The sequence below is a fragment of the Bos mutus genome, chromosome 18, assembly GCF_027580195.1.
Source record: "Bos mutus isolate GX-2022 chromosome 18, NWIPB_WYAK_1.1, whole genome shotgun sequence".
Taxonomy (NCBI): domain Eukaryota; kingdom Metazoa; phylum Chordata; class Mammalia; order Artiodactyla; family Bovidae; genus Bos; species Bos mutus.
The window spans coordinates 22,379,061-22,396,683 of NC_091634.1; the positions used below are offsets into that span (position 1 = coordinate 22,379,061).

Below are 17,623 nucleotides of genomic sequence, written 5' to 3' on the forward strand. Positions count from 1 at the left end.
GGCCCATGAGGTTAATTAAATGGACAATTCCAATACAGTTCTATTAGAACCCCCTCTATTAAATTAATATTATAGACATTTAACAGATGTCTTAATTAGACATTATAGTTAAGAAATGCAAACTAAATTAGAACTAAAGCCATTGTCCAGAAAGCAAGCTTTTTACCATAATTTATGGCTTTTGGGGGGAATGCTCATGTTTACTCTTCAGAACCTGAGAGATCAGTCATTTGACAATCTTTTCCAGCATTCAGAAAGCACCATCCCGAGAGGCCCAAATCTTAAATCACAGTCCAGATGTCAGAGCTGGAAAAGACTTCAGATACCATCTGGAGTCCAGCCTCCTCAAACATCAACGATCGGAGGAACCAGCTGGGGTCTTAGAGAAACAGAAAGCTGTCTGGGCTCCACCCATGGAGTCTGATCGCAGCCCAGGATCTGGCTGCTTTTAACACATATCCTGCAGATTCTCGCACAGGTAGTGCCAGAATCCCACTTCAGGAAGCCCTGATCTAGTCTCAAGGCCACACTTGACAGATGGTGACACTGAGGCCTTGGAAGACCAGAACTGGGTGACCAGATCAGTACAATTCCACAGCCTGCCCCAATGCGGTAGAACTTTCTAGCATCTCCCGCCATCTCTCCCCTCCCGCTGGGCATCTCCTGAGTTTGGTAGCCATAGCCCCACAGCCTTTCCTGTCTCTCCCCTGCTGGCCCCAGGCCCTCTGGGCAGGTGATTTCCTGGGTCCTCCACGTTGGCCCTGCAGGCCCCTACCGAGCCTGTGTGACCGCGCTCTTAAACATCCCACAACTGCCTGGATCCAGAGCCACCTCCAGGGAGCCTCCCTTGCCCACCCTGCCCACCTGTGTGTTCATTTCCTTTCCCAACCAGACTCTGCCTGGCCCCAACAAGAGGGCTTGGGAAGAGGAGCTGTTTGCAGAAATATAAGAGAAGCTGGAACCTTCTGAGCTCCTGGTATTGGAGAGAGCAGCTGAATTGAAGTTCCATGAGCAAATTCTGGAATCCTGTGGTGATGGGAGCTCAGGGTCCAGCAGGTGGGTTGGATGAACTGGCGAATGGTCTGAGCACCCCATAGACAGGTGTGGGAAGGCTTGGCCAGGCCGGTATCTGAGGATGTGGGTCAGGGTGCAGGGCACAACTAGTCTGTCCCACCTGGGACACCTCCATGGCTGTTTTGGACTGAATCATGTTCCCTCCAGATTCCTCTGTTGAAGCCCTGGGCCTTTAAGGAGGTAATTAAAGTTAAATAAGCTTAGGAAGGTGGGGCTTTAATTCCATAAGACTGGTGTCTTTATAAGAGGAAGAGACATCAGCGATCTCCTCTCACCTCTCCCCGAGTGCATACAGGTGGTCATCTGAGGACACAGTGATGTGGCCAAGAAGCAAGCTCTTACCAAACAACAACCCTGATGGCCCCTTAATCTTGGACGTCCAGCCTCCAGAACAATGAGAAAAAGAAATGTCTGTTGATTAAGCTGACTCCCTGCAGTACTGTTACGGCAGGCTGGGCTAATAAGGCATGGCCCACGCTGCCCCTCTCACCCTCCAGGTGCTTCATCCTTTTCCTGCCCTAGGGGCGCTGGCCTGTCCTCTGCAGGCCCTGCACTGTGGCTGTGTCCTTCTCAGAACTGGCCCTAGGGGATATAAAGGGCCTGGGGCCTGCTCGCTCTTGGGGGGGACAGTGGGTCACTGTACCCACATCTCCTGTCTCGTCCCATGGTGTTAACTCTTCTGTTGCTTCACAGGCCTCTCTTGGGGCACAGGGTTCTCCCCTGCATGAAGGCTTATACACAAGGCAAATTTCACTGTGTCTCACAGTAGCCTACGTGTCCAAGGCCCCAGCTCTGCTGGCGCTCTGCTCCCTGGGCAGTGGAGACGGGAGAGACTGGTCTGCAAGTACTACACCGCTCTCCAAGACAAGCCCTGTGCTGCAGCCATGGGGACATGGCCAGCCCCATGCACCTGCCTGCTCAGTGTTTAGAACAGTTTCATCGGGATCGCTCACTCACAGTCAGCGCCCAGCCCGGCCTGGGCCCTCCTCACCGCCTCCTCTGCCTTTGAGGACGGCGTGGTCCTTGGGGCACAGGGCCTCATGGCCCCTAGGGACAAAAGGGTCTCCCAGAAACAGGCAGCCCAGCAGCGGCTTTGTGGCAGGTGAGCATTCTCACCAAGTCTCCTTGGGGAGGGGGAGAGAAGTCTACAAACTAAACAGCACTCACATGGAAACTTGAGTCTGAGCCAAATGAAAAACAGATTTCACATGGCAATTGGTTCCAACAACTTTTCTGGAAAGCAACTGTATATTTATACAACATTGGCCGCCTTTTACATTGCAGAGGGGTGGGGAAGAGCAGTGGGCTTTAGAAGTGATAGCACCTATGCTGTCACCAGTGTGGCACTTTCAGACAGCCGGAAGAACAGAAGCCGTATTATGGGAAAGACAAGAGATTCCCTCAGGAAGCGGGAACCCAGGTAATGAAGGATGCATTCTCGAAGTCTCTTCCCATCCTAAAACGTGTGACTCTGGAGCTAGACTATAGGGTTCAATTCCCAGCTTGACCCCTCTCAGGTGGTGAGGCCCCAGGCAAGAAAGTGCTCTGACTCTGATGTCCTTGTGGCCACACCCAATGGCTGTCACTGGGTCAGGATGCCCTGTCTGAGGTGGTGCTGGGAACTGTGCTCCAAACCACAGGCAACGGTGGCTAGACTGCGGAGAACACCCCAGGAGACCCAGACCCTCCTGCTAAGTGAGGGACAGCAGAGAGGGAAGCGGGGTCGAGCTGCCAGGCGTGTATGACCGTGGGAGACTCTCGGTGGGCTCAGCCTTCAGGAGGCACAGCTAGGCCTTCTCGCTGTTCTCCAGCTGATGTGAAATCAGTGTTTACACCCCCCTTGCCGTGTTTCTTGTCCCGTGTAGAGTCTGAGCGGGAAATGCTGAGAAAGCAAAGCTCTGGCATTGCTGCCTCTCTTGGTGTGGAAGCAAAAAGCACGTGAATTTGCCACCAGTTTGTCATCAGGAGTGCTCTGCCTTCACCTTGCTGACTGGCAAACACCTGCTGCTCAAAGGGGTGATAGGGCCTGCTAAGCCACATGGCTTTTTTAATAGCAGACCTGGAAGGCTGGTCCCCACCCTGTTCTCATTCGGTGGGTTTGTACTCAGGCCTGCATAGAAGGGCCCCATCTACTGGCCCACGGGCACACTGCCCACAGGCCTAGGGTCAGCCTGGAGAGCCATGCTTTTTGGCAGCAGAAATGGAACCAAGTCACCTAAGGCGGCACTGTTGGGGACTCAGGCTTTCCTAGCAGGTTAGACCTTGGGAAAGGCTGTAGTCTTATTTTCCCTTCAGTCCACCTTCCTCTGGAGCCTAATAGACTCAGGAATTGAGAACATTCCATAGGCTTAAGCTCCCTGTACTGGAACTTTCTTCTGCTTTCTAGAAACAGCAAAGTAAACCTTGGTTAGGTCACAGAGCTTGACAGAAGGCATGATTTAAAGTGACGCATCGAAGATGCAGGCACCTCTGAACTAGTGAGACTCGGGGCCTCATGGCACCCAGAGCAAAAGTAAAGGCACAAGCCAGGGAGAGCCTCAGGCCTCTCTTCCCTTCTGTCCCGGCTGTGCTGCAGGAATCACTCCTGTGGCCTGTTCCCGCCCACACGCGTATTTTATTATCACACAAACTACTGATTTATCAAACAACATTCTGAAAACACAGAAAAGTATGAAAAAGAAAAACCAAATAAACTATTTAGGTCAACTTGTGTCAATCCTGGTGCTTTCTGCCGATCTCTTCTCTCCATGCGAGTAATATAAAAACAAGAGCATCTACAAGGACACATCCCTCTGGTCCCTGCATTCTGTGCTCAGTACAGTGTGCTTCTTCCCAGATGACTAAGTGTCCTTAACGCTGATTTAAACTGGCTGGAAGTGGTCTATAACCAGAACTGGCCTGACCATCTCTTTCCTGAAAGGTGGATGTTTCCAGTCTTTGGCTGGCATAAATAATCCCCTTAGGCAGCAACAGCTCACAGGTCAATTGTTCCCTTGGCTTTGAACTTTTTTGCAGACCGCTCACTTGACCGCAGCTGGAATTTGCTACCGTAAATGTAGGAAATGAAGCCATCGATCTCCACGGTGAACACACAGTTTAGCTTGGGGATAACTAAAAAAAAGTAGGAGAAAAAGGCTAAGGAAAAAATCCTGGCAGTTAGTTCACTTTTACAGAAACTATCATTCCCAAGATGCTTGTATTAGAAAATAAACAAAGCTACTAGGGAAGACATTAGGAAATGGAGGAACCCACAAAGTTAACAATACCAGGATGAAGGTGATGATTCTACCAGAAGGCCCATTTACTCACATTTTAAATATAACTCAACACCTAGTTTTCAGGGTGAAAGGCTATGAACCAAACTCCCAGAATCAAAAACTCCCAGAAAAACTGCCACAAACAGGTCTTACCACATAACCTGCAGACAGACTCATGGCTTTATGCTTCCTGGGGAAACCTGTACACCACTTTCTGAGGTTTAAAATGAGAGCAGAGGAACATTTAGGGAAATGGAAGCAAGCCGCAAGAAATCCAAGGGTCAAAAATGAAAGGAACAACCCCCACTGTGGTTTTGAAATCTCTGGATTCGTGGGCAAGGCAGGGGTGTGGGAATCCTGACAGACCAGGTGCTCCTCTGCCAGAGCGGTGAGCACAACAGGCAGATGAGCAGGGACTCACTTCCCTGGATCCCAGGGCGCGGGCTCTGGGAACTCCAGGGGCAGGCGCTGCCTTGGCTTCCTCCCTTCTAGCTCTCTGGCTACAATCCTCTGGGAGGCAGCAGCCTTTGGGCAGGTGGAGGGTCCCAGTCCTGGAAACAGACCCAGGTGTCTGGAGGCAAAGCCAAGCAACCCTTCCTTCCCTTGATCATATCTGGCCATGGTGGCTGGGCTGACAAGTGTCTCATGGAGAGCCTTGGGTGCCAGGATGGTCTCTCCAGGCTCGAGATGTAAGACAGGCAGGGATCTGCCGACTCGAAAGGCCAAACTACCTTTAGAGTCCTTAGGAAAGGGCCGATGAGTTGGCTGTGGTGGCCCTAGCCACAGCCATCCAGTCACATACCTTTCAGGCGGTCTTCTTTAGTGATGATTTTGAAAACATGCTTTGTTTCTTGTAGAAGGATCCCTGTAACACCCACATAGGAGGGGCACTTGGATTTTGTAACTGCAAAGGAAAAGGGCAGTTCAGGGCTCAGGCCTCTGTGCTATTAGCGGAGCCACAGGCAGCCAGGCCTGTTGGGGATGAGGGCTCTGTTCTCAACCTTGAGCCAGCAGAGGAAGAAAGGGCACCAGGCGGGGCATGGTGAGGGGCAGCACTCCTGTCCTAAGTGCTGGCTACTCTGCTGGGCATGGACAAACCCAGGTTTCCCAGTCCCTTACTGGGGGCGTTACAGCCTCTGTGCTGCTCTGATAAGGTGTTCTTCAGAGGGCCTGCTGCCACAGGGGTCCTAGGCAGGATTCTGGAGCCAAGAGGTCACACATGTATCCAATACCACCAAGACCCACAGTTGGGTTGCTCTGGCAAGGCCAAGTCTCACTTACAGGACCTGAATGAACACCTGTTCACCATGGTCTTCCTGTAACCTCCTACACTCTGGCCAGAATCGGCAGCCTCTACAGGTCACCCAGCAGTGAGCTGCCACCACGGCAGCAGGCCCCTCACCTCCTGCAACCCATCTCCCGTGTAGCCAGTACATGGTCACGGAACACCTGCTGTGTCTGGCACTGTCCTAGGCAGGTGCTGGGCACAGTAGTGAAAAGGGCAGGCCTGGGTCCCGCTCTCAGGGAGCTGTTGTTCTAATGCGGGAGGGGTAACGAATACAGACAACTGTGTTTTCTGAAGTGGTAAGTGCTACGAAAAAAAACAAGGGCTGGGTAATGGGGGAGAGGGGTCACCTTTAGTAATGGTAGACCCCTGGGAAGTGAGATCTGAACAGAGACCCAAATAACGAGAAAGAATCAGTCTGTGAGCACAAAGAACTCCTGGGCAGAGGGAAGAAGCAAATGCTAAGACCCTGAGGCAGGGCCAGGCCTGGTGAGAAGCAGAAAGCTGGCCAGTGTGGTTAGACCTGCTGCCCAAGGAGACTGGACAGGCTGTTTGGACCACAGTAAAGAGGCAGAAGGGACAGAACTTTTTCAGTTAAAAAAAATCCTCCCTCTGGCTGCCTGGTCAGGGGAGGAGCAGTGTGCTGGTAGGAAGAGGGTTAGGCGGCTTTGCAATAATCCAGGGGAGGAGCAGTGGCTTAGATTTGGATGTTAGGGTGTGCTCATGCCTTGGAGGTGGGGATGAGGAAGGAGATGTGGATGCCTCCTAGGCTTTCGGCCTGAACCACCAGAGTGAACAGTGCACTATTAACTGTGGCCCTCAGCAGTACTCAGTGGTATCACTGACACTGATCTCAGTGGCAACTGAGACGACAAAGACCAGGGGAAGGGCTGATCTGAGGAGAGACCCAGGGTTATGTTTCAGATGTGTAAAGTTTACAGTGACTACTGCCCAGCTGGGTGGCTATATCCAGCAGACAGTTGAATTCAAAGAGTTCAATGGTAAGGTCTGTGTTGGAGATGACAACTTGGGGACTGCTGGCCCAGAGCTGACATTTAAAACCATGGGACCGTTCAAGGTAGCAGGCTGTGTGCGGATACCAGCAGGGGTCTGTGTGTGGAGAAGGCACACAGAGACCATTTAAGAGCATCCAACAAGTGGCCAGAATGGACTAAGACGGCTATAGTCATCTCCTGTCCTAAGTGCTGGTGATGTGGGGGTCTCAGCAGTGAAAGAAATGGCACTGAAGGATCTTGGGCACCCGGATGATGTGCTTGTTGGGCAAATTACCTGAAACAATAGCGCCGTGAAGGTCTGCCTTTAGAAGCTTGGCCTGGATCATCTGTGGCTGCCTAAGAGGTAAACAGAAGCCTTCAATGTATACCATAATGATAAATTCTGAGAGAAGTAAACAGGTCTACTGCAGGGAGCTGCCCGTGAGAACGGGGTCCTTTGTCTGAAGGACACAGCTCTGGGAGCTGCCTCAGTCCTTGAGGGTTTGCTTGCAAACATAGCTCTCTGTCCCGCCACCCCAGAGATTAGGCGATTATTTACTGCAGACACCTGGAGTTCTGGGCAAACTTCTCACGCACAGGGAAATGTTATCTGGTGTAAGAAATAATAACAGGGTGCCATTCCCATGTTCTCAAGATTTCTTGTGACTTTTTGTAAGATGTATAGGTCAACCAAGAAAAAATGTTAACTGTCTTGTCTTTCTCACGCTCTCCTGTATCAACATAAGATGCTGAATAAAGTCGTGGTCAGACCGCTTCCCTTTGTGGAGACGTGTCTGAACCTCTCAACCCCATCTTTGTTGTAGAATTCTTTTGCTGTAGTTTTCCTTCTCAGCCGCGCCATGCACGTTCTCGGGACCTGATCCACTTTGCCGGCTGGCACCGGCAGTCTACAGACTTCTGCAGCCAGGCGATGCTAATAGCAGGGTCCCTTAGGTTCTGCTTCAAAGGGCAAGGCTTCAGAATTGTGACTCACGTGTCTGGTTTGAGGCCGTTGCATAGATCCCGGATGTACTGTTTCCAGAGTTCATGTAGAGGGAGAAAAAGACTGTATCTGTGGCAAATTCAGATAGAGGTAAAAAGTTAGGCCATGTGACATTTATAATATATGACAATATAACATCCAAAGAGCACAGAGCTTGGCTTGATGCCAAGGACAATGACCTGCATCACTGGGGCCTGGGTGCAAATCCTAGTTCTACTTCCTATAACCGCACTGAAATCCAGTACTTTCACCTCTCAAATCTTAGTTTCCTCTCCAGTAGAACACTCTCAAGGCTAAGTTTTTGCTAATGAGAAGAGAAAGACGTTGCCTTCCTTTGCCCCTTCATCTTTCCTGCTGATTAGATGCAGCCGTGACGGCTGGCACTCAAGCAGACACCTTAGATAAAGCTGGTGCAGCAGCAAGGATGCACCTGAGGCTGCACTCTGGGGTGTCTGATGGCTGTGGAACTGCCTGCTGCACCAGCCCAGGATGGTATTCAACTGGACTTTTCACAAGAGAAAAGGAGCCACTGCTACTGGCTTATTATTTAAGTAACTGCTGTTTTGAGGTTTTCTGTTATAGGAAGCTGACCCCAATAAGTCCTCAGTAAACAGGAGTGGCTGGTTGTCATAAGTCCATGTGCAAGGTGATAGGGTCTGCCTGGAGGGTGAGAAGTGGTGGGGTGCCGGGGAGGAAGCAGGTGAGGGGACCCCAAATGGGCCTTCCTGATGCTTCACGAGGAATCCGCTTAACGAAGCCACTGGTTAGAGCAAATGAGAACCTCAGGCTGAAACCCAAAGTGGACTCTGTCGGTAGGGACACGGGCGAGGCACACCAGGGGCAGGCAGCAGTCCCTTCCTCCTCCCCAAACCCAGCTGATTTTGTGAGGGGGCCATGAACAAAGCGACAGATTCTGTCTTGTGGGATGTGGGAGGCTATTTGGCTACAGATCTTGGAACCAAAGCATATGAACAGTCTTAAGACATGCAAATGCAGAACTGTAGCCAAGGAGTGTCAGCTGGAGGGAGGAACATGTCCTCCCACAGAGAGTGATGTCTCTCTCAGAAACTTCTGAAACACATGGGCAGCACGTTCTTTGGCAATAAAACCCCAATGGGTGACTGTCTAGTGCTATTAAAAGCTACAGAGAGATACATGTTAAGAAGTATCAGTTCCTTTTGTTCTAAGAAAACTGTCGCCCTGTTGTCATGGGCGACAGACTCACTTTTGGCACTGGCCTTATTAGTTAAGGATAGGACAGAAGCCAAATTCAAAAAGGTCTGAATTGGTAAAGGAAGGCTGCCCCCTTGTGGCAGAAATGGGAGAGGCTCTCTTAGCTTAGGCGGAGCAGGGGCTGCCTAGCTTCCCAAAGTGAAGTTGCTCAGCTGTGCCAGACTCTGCAACCCTACGGACTGTAGCCCACCAGGCTCCTCCGTCCGTAGGATTTTCCAGCGAGAATACTGGAGTGGGTTGCCATTTCCTTCTCCAGGGGATCTTCCCGACCCATGTATTGAATCCGGGCCTCCCGCGTTGCAGGCAGACTCTTTACGGTCTGAGCCACCAGGGAATCCCCTAGCTTTCCAAATCCGTACTCAGTACTAGGAAGATTATGCTGCTGGCATGGAAAGGTAGGAAAAGCTCGCCATACCTCTGCTGCTCTGGTTTAATGTCAAAGAGCCGCAGCTCCCTCCTCTGCTTGGCAGAAAGGCCTTTAGATTTCTTTCTCTTCTCCTTTTGCTTCCGGTGAGTGAAGTACTCCAGGACAACGGCCTTGCGTTGCAGGTGGTCCTCTAGGGCTTGCTGGCTCATGCGGGGCATGCTCCGCTTCAGGAAGGCCCTCACAAAGGCCTCGGCCCGCTGGGCTCCCGAGTGCTGCTTGGGAACAAGACGGGGCGGTGCTGCTCTGGCTGGGGCCACCCAGGGCCCTGGGCCCTCCCACACAGCACCGCAACAGCAGGTGGCCACCTTCGCCGACCCACCTATCTACCCACTGAGGCCCACACAGCCTCTTGTTGGCCGAGTGTCCACCAAACCAGCTGGCCAGAAGTGAAAGCCACATTTAAATGTCAATTTGTAACTGCCACACAGATCAATCACCTCAGACTCCAACTTCCTACTCTACTTCTTTGAGGTTAGTTAAGAACAAAAACAAAAAGCCACAGCAAAAACCCAAATGGACAAAAACATTGTTATTTGGAAGAAAAGACTTCTCTCATCCTTGGAAGGGAGGAAAGCTTGAGAGACAATAAGGCAACAGTATTTAATCAATCATGATCAAATGAAGGCAAGTGATGGCCTCAAAGGAAATGATCCTAACACTAGGAAAAAACAGCATCATCAAGAACTCCAGGTTGGGCCCAGCTGCAGCAATTTTGACACTAGCCATATCATTAATACTCTATATTGAGTCTTCAGCCTTGCAGACGTGGCTTGGTACTCTCCTAGTTGGTTCTGGCATTGCATGAAGGAAGAAACTGTCAGCCCTGCACGTTCACGCTTCTCCACACAGAGCAGAGCATCATGTGGCTGCGACTGAGCGCCTGCGCTTAGAGAGAGCTTCTGGGCAAGTAACTGTCATGACTGCGTGTAATTCTTGAAAGAACATGCACTGCTGTCTCTCAGGTTGAAGTTCCACCAGTCTCTTCCTCATTCCAGTGCCTTTGCCCAGATGTGTGCCACAGCCCCAGGGAGCACTGAGGTTCTACTGAGGCTCGCCCTCTTGGCAGGGCCTTTCCTGGACTTCTGTTACACTAACTGGGCTGCAAACACCTTGGAGCTCATGTGTTGATAGTAATCAAGCTCTCATTTCATGGAGCAGACATGGGCTTGGGGATGGGTGGGAGATGGGGATAAATGTGATACACACAATCTTCAAGGTTCCCCATAGTAAGGAGGGCAGTCAGCTTCAGCTCTGTGCTTTTAAATGCTAAGTAAAAATTCACTATCATCGCTATTATTATTGTGAGAGGACATCTGATTCTTTAAACACCTAAGTGGCCCACCTTTCATGCAGAAGCCAAATAAAGGTGTATCAGTTTTTCAAAATCTTGATTCCCTAAGTAACTCCCTCATTATGAGTCACCAGTGAAGCTTCTGCCCAACTGACAAAGTATGTCTGTAGCACCCAGATATGACCCATAAATTATACTTCTGAAATATGATCTGTCTTCCCTCTTCAGGAGTGAAGCGGGCAGAGTAACAAGGTCAAATGACAGTGCTCACCATGACAGGCTTCAGGGGAGCACAGGCTGGTGCCCCCCACATGGTGAGGTGACACACCTCAAGAAGTCCCAGTTTACCAAACCTGACTCTGGGAAAGCAGGCCAGCAGAACAACAGACCTTGATTAAACCTAACATGTCTGCTGGAGACGTGAGGAGTAAACTGTGGGAAAGGTAAGAAGCCGCTGAGCCATCTTTGCCATCACCTCTGTTGCTCCCAGACCCCCTGCCCAAGCACCGTACCTGAACGTCGAGCTCTTTTGCCTCTTTCTGAGAAAAGGCATGGTAGACCACACCTAGGGGGCAAAAAAAACACACACAAACATGGAAAGATCAATCCTGCTGGCTATGGCTGTAAAATCCAAGGCTTTTCTAACCAGGAAAAGCACTTTGCTTATCAAGAGACAGAAGATGGGTGGTCCAAAGAGCACAGCACCAGAGCTTTCTCAGATGCCTAAGGTCCTACCCTCCAGCCACATCCATCCACCCTAGCAGTCCCAGCGGTGTGCTTCAGTGCTTCTCAAACTTGAATGTGTGTCAGAGTCTCTGGAATCTGTTGCTCTAGAACTCTAAGAATGTATCTCATTTAACAGTTATGTGACAGGGCTTTTCAGGATGAGGACAGTTGAAACTATTACATTTTGTTTACTGTTTGATGTTTAAAAAAAGACTTTTCACATTTTATTATCAATGAAGCTGAGATGTATCATACAACTGATGGTGTCCTAAATTGATAAAATACCATAGAGCTTTCTTCAAGCTCAAAATACATATTGCTCAACATGGTTTCAACCTTCAAAAATTTTCACACTCTTGTTTCTTAATTTCTTCTTCTGAAGAAGACAGGGATTGAAATCTGTTTGTAGAAAGTAACTTGCAGGGTATGGAACCCCATGAATGACTGCAACTGTCACAGGTGACTAGCATTAAACCAAGAAGCCTTTTTTTTTCCTCCTATATCAGACATCTAACAGTTATTGAGCCCTCAATACTTACCATGACCGATTAAAAGCTATGTATATTTTATCTCATACTTTCTGAGTGACCATTTTAAAGGCGTTATTATTCCTATTATATAGTCCCAGGACGCGCCAGTGGTAAAGAATTCGCCTGCCAATGCAGAAGACACAAGAGAAATGGGTTCAATCCCTGGGTTGGGAAGATACCCTGGAGGAGGCAACCCACCCCAGTATTCTCGCCTGGAAAATCCCATGGACAGAGGAACCTGGTGGGCTACAGTCCATGGGGTTGCAAAGAGTCGGAGATGACTAAGCACACACACACATTCCTATTATGCTCTGAGAAAATTGGAAGTTCAAATATGCTGAGACACTTAACTCGATCACGTAGATCGAGAGGCAGAAGTGGAACTTAACATCCAGTTTAACGGTGTCACTCCCCTGCCTATATAAATTGCCTAGGGTGCTTGCTCACCTCTGCTATGCTCAAACTCTCAAAGCCTTGGGTTAGTGGTATTGTTCCCCAGCGCGCTCTCTGCGCTTTACACCAGAAAAGGGTCGTTCACAGAACCGCTGGCTGGTCAGACACCATTATCAGTACCTTCAGTTCAGATCAGTCACTCAGTCCTGTCCGACTCTTTGCGACCCCATGGACTGCAGCACACCAGGGTTCCCTGTCCATCACCAACTCCCGGAGCTTGCTCAAACTCATGTCCATTGAGTCGGTGATGCCACCAACCGTTACAAAAGGGGAAACCGGGTTGTAGAGAGGAAAAGGGACCACGCCACCATGGGAGACAGCAGCCAAGTCAGACCAAGGCCTTGGGCCCTCCTCTAGCACCACTCACCAGGGAGCAGGGAGCCCCCCTCCCCCTCCTCCGGCCCAGAGAACCCGACATCAGTTTCTAGTTCAGAGGCTGCGCCAGGCCAATCGGGACTCCGGGCCACAGTTACACTTCTAGAAGGCGGGACAATGCCCACGGCAGTTCCGTCCAGACTCCCCTGCAACCCTGTCACCCACCAATACCGAGGCCTAGTCTCCGGCTCTCTAACACCCCACACCTCTCCAGTTTCGTGGCCCTCAACCCGGCTTACTCGTCATTCTCGGACCGCTTCCGGGGCGCTCTGCTGACGTCTCCTTCAGGCGTCGCTCACTCTTCACCCGTCTCTACTTTCTTCAGCAGCCCTCGACCACTAGAGCCTCTCTCGTCCAAGTTTGTGGCGCAGACGTTCCTTGTGCCCGAAGTCGCGCGGGAAGCAGGTTGTCAGGCGAACGACCTGCTACTCGGAGCTGGAGTCCCGGGTTCCTAGCTCAGGGGTGGCGCCGCCCGTGACGTCACCGACGCGCGCCGATTTAGGATGACGCCTGCTGATTTAGGATGACGCCTGCGCGTCGGGGCGGACCCCCGCGCGCGGAGCACTGCGGATCGACCGAGTCGCTGTCTAATGGCTCTCTCTCAGTTTGTGTGTTTTGTAGGCGAGGGACTGCCAGAAGCAATAGGGTTGGAGTTGGGGAGTGTGGAGTTTGTGAAGTCCTGGAATAGAGCGAGACGAGTCGACTTGGAGAGGACGGAGGGAGGTTGGGGACGCGAGGAGGGTGGAAATGGGTTTGGGGATGGTGGTGGTGGTGGAGGAAATGAGTTCTGTACGATCCCTAATCAGTGCTCTCTACAGGGTCAGCGGAGGCACGGAAGTTGGGGTAGGAAGTTCTTGTTTGTCTCTGCTGCAGGCTAGCTGTGTGATCTCGCTTAAGGCACTTTCCACCTCGGGGCCTCACTTTTCCCGTGTACTGTGAGTGGGGTTGGGCTTGATGGTCTCTGAAATACTAGGTTCTGTCAATAAGGTAAAAGGCAAGGAATGGATTATTATTGCCCTGGAGATGGGTTCAAGAAATGTGGCTGGAAGGCCTGGTGGACATCTCTTACAAGTGATCCGATGGTGCACAGAATCATGCAGCCTGAACTTTTGCCCAGTGCTGAGCCTGGGCTGGGTGCTGCTCTGGAAGGAAAAGCAGTATGACACTTTTCTTCTAAGCAGGTGCTTCTCAGTTTTCAGTACGGTATGCTGCTGCTGCTGCTAAGTTGCTTCAGTCGTGTCCAACTCTGCGACCCCAAAGACGGGAGCCCACCAGGCTCCCCCGTCCCTGGGATTCTCCAGGCAAGAACACTGGAGTGGGTTGCCACTTCCTTCTCCAATGCATGAAAGTGAAAAGTGCAAGTGAAGTCGCTCAGTCGTGTCCGACGCTTAGCGACCCCATGGAATGCAGCCTACCAGGCTCCTCCGTCCATGGGATTTTCCAGGCAAGAGTACTGGAGTGGGGTGCCATTGCTCCCTTTAAAGGAAAAGTTTTCTCAAGGAACCCTGGGAGTATGTCCATACATTCTAGTTTTAGAAACATTGGCTTAAGTTTCTTTGAGTGGTGACCTTGCGTCATTTGATATTAAACATTAGACTGCAGGCCCTGATATTGGGTGACTTGTCTAGCATTTACCTTATATGTATATTGCCACCAAAATGGAAACAGCATTGAAACCAAAATGTGTTGCACTTGCAGACCCCTGAAAATACCTAGGAATCTCTGGGACTAAGTTTAAGAAACTGCTCTTGGGGTTAGTTATGTGAACTATCATTCCTTGTTGTTCAGTTGCTAAGTCGGGTCTGATTCTTTGCGACCTTTAGCACATCAGGCTCCTCTGTCCTTCACTATCTCTTGGAGTTTGGTCAAATTCATGTCCTTTGTGTTGGTGATGCTCTCTAACCATTTCATCCTCTGCCACCCCCTTCTCCTCTTGCCTTCAGTCTTTCCCAGCATCAGGGTCTTTTCCAGTGAGTTGGCTCTTCCCATCAGGTGGCCAAAGTATTGGAGCTTCAGCTTTAGCATCAGTTCTTCCAATGCATATTCAGGGTTGATTTCCTTTAGGATGGACTGGTTGGATCTCCTTGCAGTCCAAGGGACTCTCAAGAGTCTTCTCCAGCACCACAGTTTGAAAGAATTAATTCTTCTTTGCTCAGCCTCCTTTATGGTCCAACTATCACTTCCATACATGACTACTGGAGAAACTATAGCTTTGACTATACAGACCTTTGTTGACAAAGTTATGTCTCTGCTTTTGAATACACTGTCTAGGTTTGTCATGACTTTCCTTCTAAGGAGCAGGCATCTTTTAATTTCATAGTTGCAGTCACTGTCTGCAGTGATTTTGAAGCCCAAGAAAATAAAATCTGTCACTGCTTCCACTTTTTCCCCATCTATTTGCCATGAAGTGATGGGACCAGATGCCATGATCTTGATTTTTTGAATGTTGAGTTTTAAGCCAGCTTTTTACTTTCCTCTTTCACCCTCATCAAGAGGCTCTTTAGTTCCTTTTCACTTTCTGCCATTAGATTGGTATCATCTGCTTATCTGAGGTTGTTGACATTTTTCTCATCAATCTTGATTCCAGCTTGTGATTCATCCAGCCCAGCATTTCACATGACATACTCTGCCTATAAGTTAAATAAGCAGGGTGACAATATGCAGCCTTGACAAACCCCTTTCCCAATTTGGAACCAGTCCCTTGTTCATGTCCAGTTCTAACTGTTGCTTCTTGATCTGCATACAAGTTTCTCAGGAGACAAATAAGGTGGTCTGGTACTCCCATCACTTTAAGAATTTTCTACAGTTTGTTGTGATCCACACAAAGTGAACTAACATATCTGTATTTTAAAACAGCATACAACAGCAGAAGATAGCAAGAGCCAATTTCAGAGCTATACGCAAGCAGGCCCTTTTGAGCAGGACCTTTGTGATTATGGAGATAAGGGAGAAGGCAAACCTCAGTTTTTTAGGACTTTTTCAAGGGTTGTTAGGAGTTTTAACTTCCAGTTGACCCTAGATGAGTCTCCTGTAGAATTCTATGATTGTGGTGGCGTGAGCACTCCCTGAACTGCAGTTATTCCATAGTCCCTGATTACTAAATTCTTTTTAAAAAGCAAACAAACTACTTAATTGTCCTTAGGAAATAATTGTATATGTATGCAGAGAGATACCTGTCCTTACAGGTATGTTATTGTGATTGTTGTTTAGCAGAAATTTGAAAACTTTTGAAAATAAGGGATTAAACAAATGAAGTATGTGCTAATTAATTAGGTTAATTAAATGCATTATAATCACAGGATAAGCTTCAAAAATTCATATTCTTTGCCATCACTGGAGATTCTTATTTAGTTGGTGGGGAGAAGGCAATGGCACCCCACTCCAGTACTCTTGCCTGTAAAATCCCATGGACGGAGGAGCCTGGTAGGCTGCAGTCCATGGGGTCGCTAGGAGTCGGACACGACTGAGCGACTTCCCTTTCACTTTTCACTTTCATGCATTGGAGAAGGAAATGGCAACCCACTCCAGTGTTCTTGCCTGGAGAATCCCAGGGACGGGGGAGCCTGGTGGGCTGCCGTCTATGGGGTCGCACAGTGTCGGACACGACTGAAGTGACTTAGCAGCAGCAAAGAATTTTCCCAGGTGATTTTGTTGAATAAGTTTGGAAACTATAGTATGGTATCTTTATATAACTTATATCATGGAATACCGTGCAGCCATTAATCAAATGACGTTCTATTTTTTAAAAAGTGTTCAAAATATTAAAGTATATAACCAAATAGTACAAATAGTATATACACAAAAAGGATTGAAAAGAACTATAATAATATACTGAAAGTTTCTATACCTGTGTAAGTGAACTTGTGAGAGATTCTTTTTTTGTCCATTTTCTAAATTTTATTCAGTGAAAATAAGACTTCCTTAAATTTTTTTTTTATAGCTTTGAAACACGGATACCCGTTTTTCCCACTAGCAGCCTTGCAAGCGATCCATGGGAAGTCAAGCTTTGTTAGTATCATGCAGGTGACTTTCCCCTATCCCTGAACAACTTATTGTAAAGAACTTCAAATATGCAGAAAAATGGAAAGAAGTCTATAGTGACTATTCTTATGCTCTTAGATTATACAGTTAACATTTTGTTATATTTGTACAAGTTTCTTTTGATTGCTGCTTTAAGACACTCAGGCTATTAGATTGAGCACTCAAAGAAAATTTCATATGCAAAGTCAAAAAGATTAAGCCTCAGCTATTAAATAAGTGCATATCCATGAAAATTAGGACACTTCTTGTAAATAAACACAACTAAATCAATAGAAATAATTTATCTAACAGCCTCTGACAATACAGTGGAAAAAAATTTTTTTTCTGCGTTCCTTTTCCTCCACTTTTGGATTAAAGAAAGACATCGTTACTAGTAGAGTTTCTGCCATTCCTTTAAATGTAAGAAAAGGTAATGATCCTGAAGAAACACCAGCACACCTGCAGTGAGAGCATGGAAAGCTTTCATTTCAATGAAAGTTGCAATCCTCAAAGTTCAAAAAAGTCAGCATGTTATTTTATGTATTGTACATACTTCTATATGTGTATATACGTAGATACACATATGTATATACACATTCATACACATATTTGTAAATTTTTATTCTGTGTTTCCTTTAAATGATTAAAGAGGGATAAGGCCTGTCCATGCTGCTTTTCTACAACAGGAAGGCCTTGTCTGCAATGGGTTGGCAGCAGTACCTGCTTCCTAGGGTGCCTGTGAGCACCCAGAGAGATGATGCCCATGTTCAGTGGCGTGGCATAGATAGCACAGTTTGAGAAATGAGGGTTATTATCTTCCTCCCTACAAAGCTGAAAGTCCCTCAGGCTCAAGGTTATGAACATCCCTGGCCCTGTTTTGCCGCTGATCTGTAAACTGGTCCAGATGTGGCATATGGACAAGAGGAGCTGGGAATGATGGTGGTGTCAGGGTGA

The 17,623-nt window shown here is 48.6% G+C and overlaps 1 protein-coding gene across 2 annotated transcripts; it reads right to left on the reverse strand.

Moving 5' to 3' along the window:
- Positions 1-3,668: 3,668 nt before the first annotated feature.
- Positions 3,669-13,140, reverse strand: POP4 (POP4 homolog, ribonuclease P/MRP subunit). Of its 2 annotated transcripts, none has more exons than XM_005899537.3 (7): positions 12,889-13,140; positions 11,078-11,130; positions 9,263-9,486; positions 7,606-7,683; positions 6,907-6,968; positions 5,134-5,235; positions 3,669-4,185 (listed from the first exon to the last, which is right to left on the reverse strand). In XM_005899537.3, the coding sequence occupies exons 1-7, from the start codon at positions 12,893-12,895 to the stop codon at positions 4,049-4,051; spliced, it is 663 nt and encodes a 220-aa protein (XP_005899599.2). In that variant the 5' UTR covers positions 12,896-13,140; the 3' UTR covers positions 3,669-4,048. The 2 variants fall into 2 exon arrangements, with proteins under 2 accessions (XP_005899599.2, XP_005899600.1); XM_005899538.3 differs by lacking the exon at positions 12,889-13,140 and adding an exon at positions 12,395-12,847.
- Positions 13,141-17,623: the final 4,483 nt, after the last annotated feature.

Excerpts from the sequence above, each read along its gene's own strand:
- POP4 (XM_005899537.3), bottom strand. Across the intron at positions 6,969-7,605 it reads AACGGCCTCAAACCAGACAC|GCAGCCACAGATGATCCAGG; the intron begins GTGAGTCACAAT and ends TTTACCTCTTAG. Across the intron at positions 4,186-5,133 it reads TAAAGAAGACCGCCTGAAAG|TTATCCCCAAGCTAAACTGT; the intron begins GTATGTGACTGG and ends ACTTTTTTTTAG.